Here is a 20,580-nt window from a genome sequence, read left to right on the forward strand (position 1 = left end):
TGAAGACTAAACAGCCGATAAAATTCACACAGCTTTTATTACTCACTTACATCCCTGGAAACCAACAGATGGAATCTCTCATTGCCAAGTTCTAATGCATTTCATGTTCATGCTTAGCATCAGGACACCGGGCTTGCCAAATACTAATAAACCGCAGACAGTGAGGTGAGTGTCTAGAATCCACAGCTCCACCCTCTGCCTCGCTTGCGGCGAGGAAAGCACTCACTCCGCATTAGCTGGACGTCCACAAAAGGCAGCAGGTACATCCGTCCAGACGTGGAAACTGAAGGTGACCAGTGTCCATACGACATAGTCACTTTTTTAGTATAAAAAAATACAGAGGTGACCCCTAAGGGTAATTCATATCCATTAGCTGAGAGGGCTCATTATGAGAACTACAGCAATTAATCCTTATCCTGAAGGACAGTCAACAAAGTAGCGACTGTATTCGAGTGTTAAGGCAACCTAGAAAATAAAGCTCAGGAGAACCCCCTAGTCTATATCGCTGTGATACTGGTAGAAATTAGTCCTTGAACACGAGGGCCCAAAACTCTTGAGCTGAAAAATTTTTATTCCTATCAACCAGCCACCTTAGTGCCTGCGCTTCTTTCTTGGACTGTTCAAAGCTTGGTATCCACATCTCCCTCAAAGAGCTCCAACGTGGAGCCAGAGGTGAGAAAGCAAACACTGTGGGCTCCGGGCAGCTCAGGTGGGTAACTTCTGCCTTCCATCTTTTGGGTGGTAAGCCCTGCATTGGGAGAAAGAAAAAAAGAATTCAAAATAGATGATAAGGAAAAACAAGTCCCGTGTTCCTGCCTCACAACAACAGCACCCGACACGTACTTTTCCTTTGAAAGCAAATATCGTCACTCCCCAGTGAAACAAATAGTCTCTTGGCAAATATTTTTATGAAATTTCAGAACACAGAAAAGAAGGGAGAGATTCTGCCACCTCCCTGACTGGAAAAGTCTAATTCTGAGGATCAGGAGTTAGGATGGTTGTAGATTTCTTGACAGGGACACTGGAGGTTAAAAAGCGATAGTGAGACTAACCGTTGAATGTTAACATTAGTGCGTAAACCTTTAGGGAAGAAAAAGAATACTTGCGTAGCCTCAAAATATCTCCCCTGAAATATTTATTCATTATTGTGGTGGTTTTAACTCATGCCTGCAAATTGTGTGATATTCCTCTCTCGAGGAGGTGAAGATCAATCCCCCTCCCTTCGAGCATGACCTGGACTTAGCAACCTGCTTAATGGAAAGGGAAAAACAGTAAGCTCACGGAGGAAACCTAGCAGGTATTGCCTTAAACCAACTGATCAAAGTTAACATCACTAGTAATAGGTCAGGTTGATGTCATGCACCCCTCTGACAAGGTGAGATGAGAAGGGCCCTTTCACCGCTGCAATATTATTCCCCCAAATCCATAATCCAAGTTTTAACAGGAGAAAACATCAGACAAACCCATGGAGGGACAGTCTACAAAAATATTGGCCAGTACTCTTTAAAAGCATCAAAGTTATTAAAAATAAGGAAACTGAACGACTGTCACAGTTTAGAGAAGACCAAGGACACACGAGAGCTCATTTCAATCTGGTATCTTGGATTTAATCCTGGAACAAAGGATGTTGGTGGAAAAACGGGTGAAATACGACTAAAGTCTGCAGGTGAGTTAATCGCAGTGTGCCAACGTTAATTTCTTAAGCGCTGACACGTTATCATGTCATGATGTGCAATGTTAACAACAGGAGAGGCCAGGTGAAGGGCGTTCAGGACCTCTGTACCATCTTTGTAACTCTTCCGCCAATTTAAAATCATTTCAAAAGTAAAAGTTTTTTTTTTTTTAAAGGCGATGCAAAATGCCTTCCAAATTCTAAGGAAAACTGATAGTTTACACTCAGCGAAACTATGGCTTACATGTTGGAGTGAAATGAAGACATTTCAGACATCCTCACGTACCCCTTCTCGAGAAGCTGTCCAAGGGCAGGATCAATCAGAAGCGCAAACTCGGGAAAAGGGAGAAAGCATGCAAGAAATAGAGGTGTCCCCGCAATAGAAAAAGATAAGAAAGGAAAATCCTCAAATGCTAGGCAGGGGAGCTCTCAGGGTCCCTTTTTTTTAAACATCAAAAAATTAGTGTATCGGCATGTTAGTTAGAAACATTGGGCAAATACCAAAATAATTAGCTAAGTGTGGTGGTAAGAGATTGCTCCTGGGGAGGGAGAAAAGGGGTAACTTAAAGGCTGCTCCTTTTTTTTTTAAACTAACTTTGCAGAACTATTTAATACTTTGAGCTATGTGCATGTGTATCTTTTTCCAAAAAAAAATTTTAATGTGAAGATAACAGGGTTTATAATGTATTGAGTTTGTAATAATTAGAATTCTCATCCATTACAAATTTAGAAAGCAGAGTAGAAAAACCAATTTGGAAATATAACAATTTGGGTGCCTACCTGTGGTTGAATCAACATATTCCCTTTTTTGTTAAACTTCCCATAGGAAGCACAGGAGAAGATACTAGGGTGTAGCCCAAAAAAAAGATGACCTAGAATGCATATAAAGCTTCCTTTAAGCATCTGAAGGGACTCTAAGTTGAAGAATGCATTAACATGTTTGGGAGAGAGTGAAGGATATACCTCTCTGCTCTCAGGACAAATGACCATGTAGTTTGGCTTAAAAGAATCTGGAACTAGGGCAAGATTTCTTTACCAAGACAACACAGCAAGAGACCCAGAACACAAATCCAAACAGCAAACCATTAGGAAATGCTAAGACTTAAAAGCTGGGAAGTTCTGAATAGCAATACATTTTTTTCCCCCAGAAAACTAGAGGTGGGCTCAAAATTGGGGTTACTTTAGTGAGGGATTATGGTTGGTCAGAGATTGTATTTGAAGCAAGAGCAGAACAGAATCAAGAAAGGAGGATGCAAACTTTTGAAAGGTCACCGCTCATATTTATTGACTAACATGTGGAGATGCGAGGCTACATCCCATTGAACTAAAGAGTCAGAGGCAGGTAACTAAGAATGGACTAGAGAAAGCAAAGTCCGGGTTCAAAGGAAAGAACCATATAACTGTCAAAACTAACAAAAGATAAAATGGGCTACCCTGAAAAATGATGCAATCGCCAGCACCAGAAATGTTCCAAGATAACCAGCAGATGGCTTGTTCGTGATGCTAGAACCAGTCAGCTGGTAGCCATACTGACCACATACCATTGGATGGCCTTCCCAACCCTGGTGCTGCGTCACTGTTTATATGAGAAAGCCAGTACTGATATCTGTTTGCGTGCCTGCCCACTCAAAAGTCTTTCAGCAGTGTAGGATAAAGTTCCATCTGAGGGGATATCACAAAGAAAATAATCTTATGAAATGGACTCTTAACTCTAGTGTTCTTGTAGAAATAGTTCACAGTATGACCTGAAGGAAGTGTGTCTGATGAAATAGTTATGACATTTTGGAAGTGACTAAGTTTCAGCATCCCAAATTGTCTTTCCAGCTGGGGTCCTGGGCAGAAAAACAAGCTGTTTCTAAAGTATGATTAACAAATATTTTGCTTCCAAAGAGAACATGGTTCCTATTCTAACAATAAGGACAAAGTCAGGTAATCTAAATTCACGACTTTCCTTGAGGCCATCAGGGAACCGAAATCACACAGGAACCAGGTAAACCGAATTCCAGAGTGACAAGCCCCTCCAGAGAGAGATGGATACATGATTTGTTTAACCTTTGACAGAACACAGGAGAAAGCGGTGGTCGTCATACCAACAGGTAATAAGAAATCAGTTAACATTTTTAAAAAATGTTTACTTATTTATTTTGAGAGAGAGAGAGAGAGGCAGAGAGAGAGGAGAGAGTGAATCCCAAGCAGGCTCTGTGCTGACAAGGGACGCAGGGCTCAGTCTCACCATCCGCGAGATCATGACCTGAGCCAAAATCAAGAGTTGGACACTTAACCGACTGAGCCACCCAAGTGCCCCGAGTTACATTTTTAAACAAATTCTTAAAGGTGAAGTATGGGTTTTCATGCCAGTTTGGAATACCTAGGAGTCCCAGACACAAAGGAAGAGTTCAAATCCACTCAAAAGCTCTTTTCCATGGACCTCCATCAGATGCTCAGGAGGGAGACTGGAAGCAGGGCAGAAGACTGAAAATATTTTAAGCTGAATTAACATTAACACAATAACCTAAATTTGTAGGAGGTAGCTCAGGCGGTGATTAGAGGAATTTTATAGCAGTAAACACGTATATTATGAAAGCATAAAGGTTTAAAATCAATGACCCAAGTTTCTACCTTAAATTTGAAAATGAACAAATTAAGTCCAATTTAAGAAAAATTAACTGAAGACCATGGGGGAAGGGAAGAGGAAAAAAAGAGTTACAAACAGAGAGGGAGGCAAACCATAAGAGACTCTTAAATACAGAGAACAAATTGAGGGTTGATGGTGGGAGAGGGTAAATTGAGGAGAGCACTTGTTGGGATGAGCCCTGGGTGTTGTAGGTAAGCGATGAACCACAGGAATCTACCCTCAAAACCAAAAGCACTCTGTATACAGTATATGTTAGCCAACATGGCAATAAATTATATTAAATAAATAAATAAAATTAAAAAAGAAAAATTAAAATAAGGAACAGAAATAATTAAGATATAAAACAAAAGAAAAAATAATGAAATCAAAAGCTAATTATTTGAATAGCTCAATGAAATGGATAAATCTCTGTGTAGATTAATCATGAAAAAAGACACAAATTAATATCAGACATGACAGAGGTAACATACAGATAGTACAGATATTGAAAGAATAAAGGAATGCTGACAATGGTATGCTAGTCAATTTGACAACTTGGAGAATATGAAAAAAAAATCCCTTAGAAGACACAATCTACCAAAGCTCACTCAAAAGGAGATGAACAACAGGAACAGCTTTAGGTCTATTAAAACAATACAATTTATACTTAAAAACCTTCCTACAAGGAAAAAACTTTGATGGCCTACTGGTAAATTCAACAAACAGTTAAGGAAAAAATAATTCTAAATCTCCACAAACTCAGGAAACACGAGCAGAGGGAACATGAGAGCAGCATTACCACATACGAAAACTAGCCAAGGCACTGGGAGAAAAACATGGACCAGTCTACCTCATGAGCATAGATGCAAAAATTCCTAACAAAAATTTTAACAGTTCAAATCCAACAATAAATAAGAAGGATAATATAACCAAGTTAAGTTTATCTCAGGAAAGCAAGGTCATTTAGCCTTGAAAATTATCACTGTAATTCATCATTAAATAAAGAAGGAAAACCATGATTGTCTCAATGGAGACAGAAAATGATTTGACAAATTCTATATCCACTCATGATAAAAAATTCTCATCAAAGTAAGAACAGAAGGAAACTTTCTCAATTTGATAAAGGGCATCAACCAAAATCCTACAGCTAATATCATAAACGATGATGAAAAACAATGATGAGACAATGATGAAGAACAAGTCTCTCTATGATGGGGAACTATGGTCCCAACAGTACTCTTCAAAGTTGTAATGAAGGTCTTAGTACAGTAAAGGAGAAAAGGGGAAGAAATAAAAGGCAAATAGATTGGAGATGGGGATAAAATCATCTTCTTTTATAAATGACATGATCATTTATGTAGAAAAATCCTAAGAAATCTTGTAAAAAGATACCAGAACTAATCAGTGTAATGAACACGGTTGCAGTCTATGAAGTCAACGTACAAAATCAATTTTTTTCTATATACCAGCAACAAATGATCAGAATATATAGTTTAAAAAAATATATCATTTATTATGGTATCAAAAAATGTGAACTACTTAGTGATAAATTTGAGTAAAGAGTTATAAAAAAACCTGTACACAAGAAATTACAAAATAATGTCTAGAGAAATTAAAGACTTAAATGGATAGATATATCATTCTTATGGGTTAAATGTCTCAATATTGTTGTCAATTGATACTTACATTCAACACAATCACAATGAAAATGCTATCAAGCATTCTCATATAAATTGGCAAACTGACTCTAAAATTTATATATTAAAGCAAAAGACCTAAAATGGTGAAAATAATTTTGAAAAAGAACAAGGTTTGAAGATTGACACTATCTCATTTTAACACTTATTATGAAGCTACAGTACTTAAATACAGACATATTGATCAGCCCAGAAATTAACATATATATATATATATGGCCAATTGAGTTTAGAAAAAAACAACAAGGTAATTCAATCATGAAAAAATAATCTGGAAAGTAATGGTGCCGATCCTATTGGACATCCAAATATACAAACCTCAACTCTTACACCACACTGCATTACAAAAATTAACTCTAAGTGGAAAACAGACCCAAGTGTAAAAGCTAAAACCACAACATTTCTAGAATAAAACAGAAGCACATCTTAGTGACCTTGGGTTACACAAATATTTTTATATAGGACACAAAACACACAAATATAAAAGAAAAAAATGATGTGCTGGACTTCATCAAAATTAAAACCTTTTACACCTTAAAAGACACTGTTATGAAAATGGAAAAACAACCCAAAGACTGGAAGAAAACATCTGTTATTTGTTCAAAATATATGAAGAACTGTCACCACTCAAGAATAACAAGAATAACTCAATCTTTTTTAAATGAGCAAAGATTTGAAGAGACGTATCGCCGAAGATATTGATGGCAAATAAGCCATTTAAAAGATACTCAAAATTGTTAGTTGCTGAGAAATGTAAATTAAATCACAGTGAGATACCACTACGCACCCAGCAAAATGGCAAAAACTACGACTGACCACACCGACTGTTAATGAATGCAACTCCCATGCAATGCTGGTGGGGATGTACGACAGAGTAACTTTGGAAAACAATCTGGTAATTTCTCAAAATGTTTAACAGACATCTACCATATGACCTAGCCATTCCTCGCCTAGGTATTTATAGAAGACAAATGAAAACATACGTCCACGCAAAGACTTGTACGTGAATGTTCGAGGCAGCTTTATTGTGTAATAGCCAGAAACTGAAAACAACTCAAATGTCCATCAACAGCTGAATGGATAAGGCCATTTTGGCATGTGCGAACTTCAACAATGAAGAGAAAGGAACCGTTGATACGCAGTGTTGTGGATGAATGTCAACATTATCATGTGGATAGAAAGAAGCCAGACACAAAAGAGAATCATTACAGGATTCCATTTACATAAAATTCTAGAAAAGTGCCTTAGCTTCTTTGTCAGAAGTGGCAAAAAGCAGATGTGTGGCTGCCTGAGAAAGGGGGTGGAGAGAGGATAGATTAAAGAGGGACATGAGGAAACTCATGTCCTGGGGAGGAAAGAAATGTTTGTCATCTTGATTGGGGTGATGGTTTCACAGGTATAGGTCATAACTAATCAAACCACGCATTTTAAATATGTGCAGTTTATGGTATATCAATTATACCTCAAAGCTAGTTTTTTAAAAGCTTATCCCCTGTGAAGTTAGATCTCTGACGATTATATGCTGTCTCCCCTATTATGGCCTTTTTGAGGACAGGATGGTGTATCGGTAAATGTTCTTTTACAGACTAAAGTCAATTCAATACCGAAAGACTTCCCCCTACATGGGGTAAATAAAGCAAACACCATAGAGAACAAGCCTACTCAGATTCAACAGGTGTGGTGGACAGACTCCAGATGGCCCCCGTGATTTCTGCCTCCTGGTATTCATGCCCTTGTATTCCTTTCCTCTTGAGCGTGCAAGGTATCTTCACTTGTTTCTAACCAATAAAATACGGCAAAGGTGAGAGAATGTATGTGATTGTGCGTACATGATCATATATGCTGGTTGCAGCACTGATCTTGCTGAACTCTCTCACTCCCTTGCTGGCTTTGAGGAAGTAAGCAGCCATGCTGGGGAAGCCCGCATGGACGAGGAATGTAGTGGCCTCTCAGAGCTGAGGGCAGCCTCTGGCCTCCAGCCAACGAGCAACTTGAAGCCCTCAGTCCTATAGCCTCTAGGAACTGAATCTGCCAACAAGCATGTGAGTTTAGAAGCAGACTTGTCCCCAGTTGAGCCTCCGGGTGAACACCCGGCCCTGACTGATACTTTGATTGCAGGCTTCCGGGGGACCCGCTTAAGCCATGAGCTAACCCACAAGAAACCGTGAGATGATAAATATGTGTGGTTTTTAAGCCACGAAGTCTGTGACATTATTATTCACACAGCAATAGATAACTCACTAGGTCTGTGTAGAGGGAGAGCAGGGGAGAAGCAGAGTAGAGAAAGGGGAGATACATTTGATATTCTTACAGTAGTTTCTACATCCAAATACAATGATTAAATTATTGCCAGCCACAAGATGAAAAATAGTCAGAGGAAATCAAATTATTTCTTTTAGCTTTTCTTTGGCTGAAAGAGAAAAAGTGAAGAAACATATATAAGCAGCTTACTTTAAGGCATGGCATATGGAAGCTGTAACAAATCTTGTAAAACAAATGAATAAATGCCAGTGTAAAGAACTGGTCTTAATACCCTTTTAATTTACTTTCACGGTACATTTTGTTCTGCTTTTCAATAATGAGCACATTAGCATTTGAGAACTGTAGCGCATCCATTGAAATGCAAGCAAAGCCTTTTAATCATCCTCAACTGACCACTTCTCGGGGAGGAATAAGAACACGCCAAAGGACAGCCTACTCCATCTACTTTTCTTCAAAGACTCCAAAGAGAAGGACATGTAATTACATCACCTTCAGGCACTCGGAAATACCACAGTTAGCTGTTTTTTTGGAAATGCAGGAATATACACACTCTCCTATAACTTTTACAAAGCTATCCACCAACGTCGTCATGCGCTCTCTTCCAGTCCCCAGCAATCATTCCAAAAGGGCGTCTGTGAGGTGCGGACACAGTTAGGGCTTGTGGGGTTCTTTGGTTTTCTGTGACTGTCATGTCCAAGCCTGGCACGGATCTTGATCGGCAGCCCCGGGCAAATCACCACCCTCAGAAGTTCTGTTTTCTGCTTTAACAGACTTTCAGAATAAATAAATAGGATGGCATGGGTAATTAATGTGGTCTCTACTTCTTCACGTTTGCTGCAGTGTGCGGATTTTGGGTTTTGCTGTAACGTGGCCCTGTAACTTAGGTCAAAGAGGAAGTCGTTGCCAGTCAGGATGCATTCTCTGAGAAGGATGATGTAATAGTGTTCGTGCAGCAACCAAGTCACTTGGCTTAACAGAAATGATTTTATGAGTAAATCTTTGTTATATAAGACCAGATAAAACAATTTAAATTTTTATACTAGTTAAAATGAGGAAAATAATCTTTCAAATGTTTTAAAATTTGTCTAAAAATACACACATTTCGCATATGAGAGCCTTATCTATACAATACACAAAAATAATTCAACAAACTGTTCAGGTTTATGTCTGACCTGAAATTAATACGCTGTCCAAAATAAACATTTCAGTATTTAACAAAAATTGTTTGCCTCCAGAGAACTTTGATGAAACATTACGTGTATATGGGAGTAGGACAAGGGACTGATGAGTGATGGCCAAGTAGTATAGTATAAGTGGGCCATCTCATTTCTTCTTTCTTTTTTTTTTCAATTTTTTTAAACATTTATTTATTTGAGAGAGAGAGAGACAGACAGAGTGTGAGCAGGGGAGGAGCAGAGAGAGAGAGGGAGACACAGAATCCGAAGCAGGCTCCAGGCTCTGAGCTGTCAGCACAGAGCCCGACACGGGGCTCGAAACCATGAATCGCAAGGTCATGACCTGAGCCAAAGTTGGCTGACTTTTAGGGGCTGACTGGGCCACCTGGGCACCACTCTCTTTTAATTTCAAAGGTAAATTAAACTAATCTTTCTCTTTCTTTCAATAAACTACCTTCTAACAAATTTAGTTATATATAAAGTGAGACCATTCCCAGTATAAATAAGTAAAGCAAGCAAATGTTAAGAGCATCAAGAAATCTGAAGACATTACTAAGAAATTTCTTTATAATAGTTTAAAAACTTTTTTTTTTTTTTAACGTTTATTTATTCTTGAGACAGACAGAGCATGAACGGGGGAGGGTCAGGGAGAGGGAGGCACAGAATCCGAAACAGGCTCCAGGCTCTGAGCTGTCAGCACAGAGCCTGACGCAGGGCTCGAACTCACGGACCGCGAGATCATGACCTGAGCCGAAGTCGGCCGCTCAACCAACTGAGCCACCCAGGCGCCCCTATAATAGTTTAAGAAAAAGAAATATTTTAAGGGTTATCCATCATCATTTGAATATTTTCTCTATATTAATAAGCATGTGCCGGAAAGAGAAAGAGCAAGAATGAGAAAGAGAGAGAGAGAGAAAGGTGTTAGATTGCACATGTGAAATGAAAATAAGTTTCTAAGCAGTAGCCTGTGAGGCAAACGTGTAAGGAGTCTGACAGAAACCAGAGCACTGATGGAAAAGTTAAAGACCTGACAATGTGGATGAGATTTAGAACTTTCCCATTTTTTATTATTTTCTTCCCTCTCCTGTAGCCTGCTTCTATCACTGCCCAGCACCTGCAGCATGGTGTCCTTCAGCAGAAACAATAAAGGGGTGTTTAAGGCCTTCGGGAAGAAGGACAGGACTAGTAAACTTCATGAGGAATGAAGTCCTCAAAGGAGAGGAATGAAATATTCACCTTCCTGCAGAGCCTGGTCTCTCTAATGGGAATGAAGAGGAGTACGAAGGGGCCACTACAGAAGGATACAAAATGGCGGAGTGCCTGGATGGCTCAGTCTGTTAAGCATCTGACTCTTGGGTTTGGCTCAAGTCACCATCTAGTGGTTTGTTGAGTTTGAGTGCCATGTCGGGCTCTGTGCTGACAGTACAGAGCCTGCTTGGGATTCTCTTCTCTTTCCCTCTCTCTCTGCCCCTCCTTCTCTCTCTCAAAATAAATAAACTTTAAAACATAATAATAATAATAATAATAACTTTTTTTAAAAAAAGGATGAAAAATGTCAGAAGCCATCAAGATGGCTCTCCTAGAGCCTCTTTGCCAAACCTTGATTCTCTCACCTTCTCCTGAAGCCGGATATTATCCCACACCTTGCTGCACACCATGCACTCAAATGCATCGATGTAGTTGTCCTGGTGGACGTCTTGTACTCCCCACTTCCGTTCCTTGAGTGCTGTGAGAAGTCGCTGATTCGAGACCTCACCCTTCAGCTTCCATTCTATGTAGGCCTCGTACAGTCTGTCGTCGTGATCCAGTTGTCTGATGTAACTTGCCAGTTCTCTAGGGTGAGCAAATTCAGACACGAGAATAGCACTTCTATTACTTGGGAGCCAGTCAGCAATGCTGGGGGACCCATAATACACAGGGACCACCCCCAGTTTCAGAGGTCTCCAGAACTTCTCAGTGATGTAGTCGTCACACACCGCATTCTCGAAGGCAAGGATAAACTTATACTGTGCAATGATCCTATAAAAGCCATCAGCATCCATGGAAGCTGGATTTTTTAGCTGCGGAGGGAGATCCTTGTTTCGTAAACACTCACCATAGGAATCCACCTCAACGTGAGTCATGAGTTCTCGAACATAGCTGTCCCTGTCTGATGGTGGGTCACAGTCTGACTGGACATACACCAGTGGAGCAAGTCTTCTTCGAAGGATGTTCTTGGACCGCAAAGGGACCAGGTATCTGAGTGACTTCAGGACTTCTACGCCCTCCAAGTACTGGGTGGTCAGTGGCAAGTGGGAATGTCGGCTGAACGTGGCAGTGTAGTTGAACAAGGTGATGACTGGCTTGTGAAAGAGCTTGTAATTATTTTTCGGAGACTCTTCGTGAAAAAGGGCCCAGTCATGATGGGCCTTCCGAGGCAGAGGTAAACTGTCTATATTAAAGTCAGTGCCTGGAAGAAGAAAAGAAAACGTTAGTATGTGCGCAAGAATTTTAGTGCTCGTCTGGAGTCCACCTGGTGAGATTAGAATACAGAGGAGTTTGAGGCTATAACGAAGGACGCTACAGCGCTTGCAAAGTGCCTCGCAGTCCATCATGACGCTGTCACCCTAGAAACTGTTCAGGGGGAGGATCACCAAGCAGAGGGACCCTCTTCCTGATTTTATAAAAAGAGAAATGGGACTAGTGTCTAGCCTGGTTCCGAAATGAGAATTTATTCTGCTGCCTCCGCCAATTGGCTTTTCTCCCCAGAGGTGTTGTCTCAGAGAGGGCGGGAGAAAGAAAGAGATAGACAGTTCTTAAAAAAGAAAAGAGCAAGAGAAAGGAAGCCAAAAAGGGGTAAGCCACCAGCTTGGCATTGATGGACTGAAAAAAAGTGAAATCATGCAAAAGTAGCCAGAATGAATATATGGTATAGATTTTTTTTTGATCCAAAATGATCGATTTCAACAAAGTGCAGTGAATCAATCTTAGTCAAAATGGTAGAAAAGAGGCTTTTAAAGACAAAACAGCCAATAATAGCACCATGCTACAGACTGCTGCAGGATGGACGTTAATTAACAAGCACATCAAGAAATAAAGAAGGCATAACAGGATTATAATTATGAGTGATTCTAACTTCCACAGGATTAATTGGGAAACCTTTGAAACACGATCCTGTGCAGACAGAAGTGATGGATGTGGTAAGCAGTTGTTTCCTGACATTGTGGATGGAGACTCAATCAGGAAGAAGTTATTTCTATAACCGAGAAAGGATTAAGACAATACCACAATATGTAACAGAATTTCTAAAGTGTTCCTGACACTGATGATTTTGTGGCCCCTGATTTGAGTTTTTAAATGTAAGGAAATGGCAAAAAAAAAAAAAAAAAAAAAAAAAAAGAATGAAGGAGTGCCTGGGTGGCTCAGTTGGTTAAGCGTCCCACTTCGGCTCAGGTCATGATCTCACGGTTTGTGGGTTCGAGCCCCACATCAGGCTCTGTGCTGACAGCTCAGAGCCTGGAGCCTGCTTCGGATTCTGTGTCTCCCTCTCTCTCTCTCTCTCTGCCCCTCCCCTCCCCTGTCACGCTCTGTCTGTCTCTCAAAATTAATAAATAAACATTAAAAAACAAAAAAGAATGCTCACCTACATACACACCGGGAATTTAATGACACGTAGAGTTAGGTTCAGCAAAAGTTAACAGATAAACTTGAAGATGTGAAAGAGTAGAGAATTTGAGAAGAAAGGCCATTCGCACATGAAGTGGTTGCTGGTCAACAGGACCAGGAACCCAGGAACTTGAGTTAGAGCATTAAGTTTCCACTGAAGGCATAACAGGAATCAAGGCTGTTTAACTGGGAGAGAAGAATTGGAGTCCAATCCACAGGAGTCAGAGACAGTGATCAAGATACAAGATTAAGATTGGTGGCGTATGATTAGAACAGAAGTGGGTCCACACTTAACTCGGGAGGGGGGCAGGCACAGGTGTCTTGAGTGAGTGGCTGGTGCCAGCAGTGGCCGGCGGCTGCTGCTATATGGCACGCAGGTGACTCTTTATTTGCCTCGCCCTGGCTGTGCCACGGCAAAGATCCAAAGAACAGGACAGCAGCAGGACACAACGCCTGCCTCCTGTGCTCCAGAGAATGGAGATGGCCTGAGCATCATCTCTGCTCATCCACATCAGTTAAGGGTTAACGGGCACCAAAAACAGCTCTGGCTAGATCTTTCTGTGGCCAGTTTCTAGGTCCACTCAGATTGTATTCGTAACATGAATGGGACTTGAGACTGGTTGCAATTATGAACCCTTCATTCACTGTAACTGGGAGGGCTTGCCATTCATTCACCGTAACGAGGGCTTGCCGGCTCGGTAGCCAAGTTCTACTGGAACCCTGATAAAGGAAGGAAGGGGAGAAGAGCACGGGGTTCCGTGCATATGCAATCTTTAGTAGTAAAACAAGCCTGCGGAATCTAAGCAAGATACATCCATGTATGTTCATGCTCTAAAAAAGAACACGGCTTTTGAAAAACGAGAGTGTGAGGTTCTAGGACATCCATCTGAATTGTTTAGTTTGTAGGAGTGACGCCATCTTTAAAAGTGCGGGAATATCGGGGCGCCTGGGGGGCGCAGTCGGTTAAGCGTCCGACTTCAGCCAGGTCACGATCTCGCGGTCCGTGAGTTCGAGCCCCGCGTCGGGCTCTGGGCTGATGGCTCACATCCTGGAGCCTGTTCCCGATTCTGTGTCTCCCTCTCTCTCTGCCCCTCGCCCGTTCATGCTCTGTCTCTCTCTGTCCCAAAAATAAATAAACGTTGAAAAAAAAATTAAAAAAAAAAAAAAAGTGCGGGAATACCTTTTTAACAGAGAGGAAAGTTAAAGGGACCTAACTTTCCAGAAACATTTCCCATTATTTTTTACCTTAAAAAGTATTTCCTAGCTACTTCCTAAAACACATACACAACAGCCACACACAAAATCATATTAAAGTAGGCTTTTAATCAGATTCTTCCGCACTAAAATTCTCTGGGGAAGATTTTAAAAAAGATGGCATTTTGCCCAGTGAGCTCCTTCCCTAAATCTACAGCTTCAGATGGTCAACACTCAAGAAGACTGAAATAAGAACCATAAAAGCCCTAAACTACAGCTAATCCTGGAACAACACAGACCTGAACTTTGTGGGTCCACTTACCTGTGGATTTGTTTTCAACAAACACAGTATAATACTGTGAATGTATTTTCTTTTATGTTTTTCTTAATACCATTTTCTTTTTTTCTGGCTAACTTTATTGTAAGAATACAGTATATGATACGTATAATATACAAAATATGTGTTAACTGACTGTTCATATTATCCTTCAGGCTTCCAGCAAACAGCAGACTATTAGTAGTAGTTAAGTTTTGGGGGTTCCAAAGTTAGACGCAGATTTTTCGACTGTGTGGGGTGTGGTGCCCCTAACACCTGCATTGTTCAAGGGTCCACCGTATTTCACTGAGGATATTATGGTCTAGAATATGAATGATGGGGTGCCTGGGTGGCTCAGTCGGTTGAGCATCCAACTTCGGCTCAGGTCATGATCTCACAGTTTGTGAGTTCAAGCCCTGCGTCAGGCTCTGTGCTGACAGCTCAAGAGCCTGGAGCCTGCTTCTGTTTCTGTGTCTCCCTCTCCCACTGCCCCTCCCCCACTCATGCTCAGTCTCTGTCTCAGAAATAAATAAACATAAAAAAATTATAGAATATGAATGATGATACTGAACAATTTCTATAGGTGGCTCAGGAAACAACTGAGTTCCTTACTTCTCTCCAACTCTAGGGCAATACCCACTATAACAAGAGTTGGAACATTCCTTATTGTTTTAAGTTTATTTATTTATTTTGAGAGAGAGAGAGAGACAGAGTGTGTGAACAGGAGAGGGGCAGAGAGAGAGAGAGAGAGAGAATCCCAAGCAGGATCCACACTGTCAACACAGAGCCCTACTCAGGGCTTAAACCCACGAACTGTGAGATAGTGACCTGAGCAGAAATCAAGAGTCAGATGCTTAACCAACTGAGCCACCCAGGAGCCCCAAGAGTTGGAACGTTTAAAGAAATCAAAGTCAATTCAACTATGGCAAATCCATAAAAACGTGACTAACTTGCCTGCCATTAGCTCACTAGTTTTACACAGTCCTCTTCACTGGCTCTCCCATTTAACAACTTCGGATTCAAACCTTCATTTCTCTGGGTTATTTTGCGTTTACTGCACACTGAAAAATGTATTCGCTCCTTTAAATAACAGCTGACAAATAGATCTTAAGCACTAAAGTGCACTGTAAAGGGAATTGCAACTTGGAATACAAATGGAATCAAATTAATGCTGGCAAATGGTGCCAGATTGCTAACTGCGGAGGCTGAATCTGGAGTGGCAGACAAGCAGAAGACTGACTATAGTTTATGATGTGTTTATGTGCTCCTTTCCTTCTGCAAGCACACAAACTCTTTTTTTGTTATTCCTACCCAGGCTGGTGAAAACAGAAGGCAACGCGTATTATTAGCCGCACTCTACTAACGAAGTTTGAATCATTTATCTGGAGCTGAAACCTCTAGTGGGGAGCAGAATTTTCCGACTGGCTAATGCTAAAGGACCGGAAAGATCAGTGGCCCCACTACAACGCTTGATTCTTTTGAACGATTTGCTCGTGGTGCTCCCAGGTACCCCCACCAAAACATTACCCGGCTTAAACCCAGCTTGCTCGGGGAGAACAGATACCTTATTTAGGAAAAGAAAAGTGCCCCCTCAAAATGTCCTTCAGAAGTAATCCCTGATTTTATTTTCTTTTAAAGTTTTTTTGCGTTTATTCATTTTTGAGAGAGAGAGAGACAGAGTGTGTGGAGCGGAGGGGCAGAGAGAGAGGGAGGGAGACACAGAATTCGAAGCAGACTCTAGACTCAGAGCTGTCAGCACAGAGCCTGAAGCGGGGCTCGAATTCACCAACCGTGAGATCATGACCTGAGCCAAAGTCGGACATTTAACCGACTGAGCCACCCAGGCACCCTAGTAATCCCTGTTTTTAAAGAGAACTCTAACAGAAAACTGTGTGCCCCACAAAGAATACCTCAATATAGGAAAGCTCTTGGGGAAAAACAATTTAGGCCACATATTACCACCCAGAATTTGCGTAGTTTGTTGGTATTTTTAAAGCCCTTTCACGTGAACTTTCTTGACTTACCCACACAACCCCATCAGGTCATGTATTTTCTCTAAGGTTCTGAGGGCTAACTCCAAATGTGAAAGCGGGGCACCTGGGTGGCTCAGTTGGTTGAGCATCTAACTTGGGCTCAGGTCACGATCTCATGGTTGGTGAGTTCAAGCCCTGCATTAGGCTCACGACTGTCAGCACAGACTTGCTTCGGATACTCTGTCCCCCTCTGTCTGTCCCTCCCCCGTCTCCAAAATGAATACATATTTTTGTTAATGTAAAAGAATTGGGGCACCTGGGTGGCTCAGTCAGTTAAGCATCCGACTTCGGCTCAGGTCACGATCTCATGGCTCATGGGTTCCAGCCCCACGTCAGGCTCTGTGCTGACAGCTCAGAGCCTGGAGCCTGCTTCGGATTCTGTGTCTTCCTCTCTCTCTGTGCTACCCCTACCCTCCGCCCGTGTTCATGCTCTGTCTCTCTCTCAAAAATAAATAAACAGTAAAAAAAAATTTTTTTAATGTGAAAGAATGGTGCTGGCACCTGGGAAAGACCCCGATCACCCCAGGCTAAATTCTAACTAAAGGCAGGAGGGGTGCCATACACGCACCTCTGCAGATGGCCTGGTTCCATCCCAGTCGGGGTGTGTGGGCAGGCCACTGGGCTCCAAGCACTCCCGCACTAGCTTCTAGACCCATCTTCTCCCCCTCTTCTCCACCACCTCTCTTCATGAGTCCTACCTGCCCCCTTATCGATCCTATATCGTGTAGCCCTCTCTCAATCGCACATGTTCAATCAGGCATCTGTCCATCTGCCCCTGGGCCTGGAAACTTCTCATGCCCCCTAACTGGGCCTGTGCTCTAGGCCAGTCAGCAACTTTGCAGCCCCTTCCTGGGGCGGTGCAGAGCCTGAGGCAAGAGTAAAAACGGGGTCCGGAGTACCATACGCCTAAACATTCAGCACCTGTAAATCATTCTGAGTGTTGGATTTTTATCCTTCCACCTTAACATAGATATATTCCTGGATTTTCTTTTAAGATTTAAAAAGAAATTGTAATGTTTATTTTTGAGGAAGAGACAGAAAGAGAGTTGAGTGGAGGAGGGGCAGAGAGAGGGAGACACAGAATCCGAAGCAGGCTCCAGACTCAGAGCTGTCAGCACAGACCCCGATGTGGGGCGCGAACCCATGAGCCATCAGATCGTGACCTGAGCCAAAGTCGGACACTCAACCGACTGAGCCATCCAGGCGCCCCCATTCATGGATATATATATTTTTTAATGTGCAAAGTCACAGTTCACACCAAATGTGGAGAACATATATTCAAAATCGACACCGTTTTCTACCATAGGTCGTGATTCTCACTGGGGCCTGGCACAGGGTGAAAAGAGAAGGGAAAGGTTCTCCCTGGCTCGCAGACAGCCTCACCTAACCCCTCAGGCCTTCCCTTCCACTCAGTCAGCACCACCCCAGGTGAGACGCCATTTTCCCTTCCTCTTTGGTGGGGGGTGGGGGGGCTCCCTCGTGGCCTGTCCTGGGTCTTGCCCCTCCCCACCCCCACTCTCCAGGTGCCTCCAGAAGCTCCTGAGTTGCTCAGCTGAGAGTCCCCATCAGACAGTCTGCCCCATCCCTTCAGGCATCAGCCTTTTAGACTCTTGCAAAAGAATCGGTGGCCGGGGAGTCAGGTTCAAACTGGGACCTCTCAGATTCCTCAGGGTTCCAAGCCGGAACGCCAGGGTGCCTGGCCCCTTTTCCTTCTGCCCCTGGCTCTGAGCCACACCATGAGGGGCCCTGTGACACAGACATGGACACCTAAACCTGTAAGTCCAAGCTCTGTCCTGACAAAAACTCCCTCTCTGACCAAATTTAATCAGGCTCTTCTGAGCCCTCTTCTCACTATGTCACAACCTTGGCCGGCTGCCCTGCCCTCAGCCTCCAGAGCCCAGATTCGGCAAAGAATCCTGCCGTGTTGGTTTGGTGATAATCCCCTCCTCACCCTTGATATTTAACCAAGTCCCTCATCCCCCACAACTGATGTCTAAGTCCTTGACCTGCCTCCAACATGAATCCTGAAGCCAGTTTAGCAAACATCTTCCTACCCCTGCTGTCCTCTTAGTAACCTTCCACACACTGACTGCCTCACCCTGCTTGTGGGCTAGACATCCCCAACAGTCTTTGTTGTATTCAGAGTTGAGCTCAGTTCTTTTTTTTTTTAATGTTTTTTTAATTTTTTTGAGACAGAGAGAGACAGAGCATGAACAGAGGAGGGGCAGAGAGGGAAACACAGAATCTGAAGCAGGCTCCAGGCCCTGAGCTGATAACAGAGTCCAACGCAGGGTGCAAACTCATGAACCACGAGATCATGACCTGAGTCACAGTTGGACACTTAATGGACTGAGCCACCCAGACGCCCCAGAATTGAGCTCAGTTCTATACTGAAGCCTCTCTCCTCTACTAGAGCAGTTCGGATAAAATCTAGCTTAACAAGTATCCAGTGTAAAACTTTTCTTTTACATTCCACACCTTTGTAGTCACCCCTTCACCAATCTTGAAGCCCAGGGGTGCATACCTGCAACAGAGAAGTGGCCACTGAGGGCTCTGGAAGTGAGCTCCACTTTGGCCATTCTGGGATCCTGATACTTGGAGTGTGACCTCTAAGGGGGAGGCACGGGCTCTATGGCCACAGGTGAGAACGTGACCTTAGCCTATGGACTCCTCGTCCTGTATGAAGGGGCACAGCTGGAGAAAGCCAGAGTTGACCCCTCTGGGCCGAGTCCAAAAGCTCCATTGTCCAGATTTAAGTTGTCAATCATCGTTCCCAAGCACAGTTGCTTCCAGGTTAGAATTCATGCTCTGGTATAACAGGGGCCTGATGTACTGTGTGTGATTACTTAAACCAAGGACACAAATTCAGATTTTAAACCTCGGGACAATGACATCCAATATGGTTGGGCAGGAGGAGGAACAGGGGGATGACTATTTCCTTCTAGCACATTCTCCCATAATGAATCCTCTTCAATGATTTAGTCTAAAATATGCCAACAAGTCTGTTTCCCAACCCTACTCAGGTTTTAACTAAACCTATTTACTGATAGATCCTACGTTTATACTCTATCCAGACTGCTCCCCTGAGCTCCAACCAGATTATCTAATAGCATGCTAGAAATATCCACTTGGATAGCCCAGAGAAAATCACCAATGACCATGCCCTGACTAAACTAGCCATCTTCCCCTAAAGCCCAGTCCCTTTTCGTGTCTTGTCTCCATTACATCACCACCAAGGTTGGTTTGAAACTCTTAGAGTAAGCTAGGTGCTCTACCTTTGAGTATAACCCTTCCTTTGCCTTTTCCCTTTTATTTATTTATTTATTTGTTTATTTACTTGAGGAGGGGAGGCAGGGAGAGAGGGAGAGAGAATCCCAAGCAAGCTCTGTGCCGTCAGCGCACAGCCCAACTCGGGGCTCTATCTCATGAACTGCGAAACCATGACCTGAACTGAAATCAAGAGGTGGACACTTAACTGACTGAGCCACCGAGGCACCCCGGTTTTTTCCTTTTAAAGTACATCTCAGGTGCACAGAATTGGGTGAATCGTAATCTTTGGTACATGGCACACTGACTCCAATGAGCCACGCTTAAACCTACAGAGAACTCCGAGTCTTAACGCCAACACACAGCTCCAGCCCGTACAGAAGGGTTGCCAGCCCGAGCTTGTGGCCGAGAGATCCACTCAATCCTCCGGCTTTCTCATGCCAGGCCGATGCTATATGTGACCAGATAAAGTTGCTTTGTATGTGCGCTTTTTTTTTTTCCCGGAGTGACTTGAAATAATACCGATTACAAATTCCTATGGAGAACAGAACACGCACATGGAAGATTTTGCCCTTTTCTTTTATTTTGCAGACAATTTCCATCAAAATGGATCCAGGAGTCAATGCTTTATATAAATCCATCACGAAAGCAGAGAATCTAAAGTAGAGACCTTCTCTCTCCTGGAGACTACTTTCTTCCAGACAC

At 42.5% G+C, this 20,580-nt stretch overlaps 1 protein-coding gene across 3 annotated transcripts in view; it reads right to left on the reverse strand.

The window, feature by feature from the left end:
• The window catches only part of FUT10 (fucosyltransferase 10), an 82,240-nt gene that overhangs the window by 3,429 nt on the left and 58,231 nt on the right, over positions 1-20,580 (reverse strand). For 2 of the 3 annotated variants that reach the window (XR_008295918.1, XM_053216397.1), the window contains 2 exons: positions 11,034-11,869; positions 51-748 (listed from right to left, as the gene is read on the reverse strand). Coding sequence is in view for 2 of the 3 variants with exons in the window: in XM_053216397.1 (XP_053072372.1) it covers positions 524-748; positions 11,034-11,869 (1,061 nt within the window). In the remaining variant the exon portion in view is untranslated. Of the gene's footprint in view, positions 1-18; positions 749-11,033; positions 11,870-20,580 lie in introns of those variants that run through there. The other variant, XM_015062673.3, reaches the window with a different exon arrangement.

The sequence above is a fragment of the Acinonyx jubatus genome, chromosome B1 (genome assembly GCF_027475565.1).
Source record: "Acinonyx jubatus isolate Ajub_Pintada_27869175 chromosome B1, VMU_Ajub_asm_v1.0, whole genome shotgun sequence".
Taxonomy (NCBI): domain Eukaryota; kingdom Metazoa; phylum Chordata; class Mammalia; order Carnivora; family Felidae; genus Acinonyx; species Acinonyx jubatus.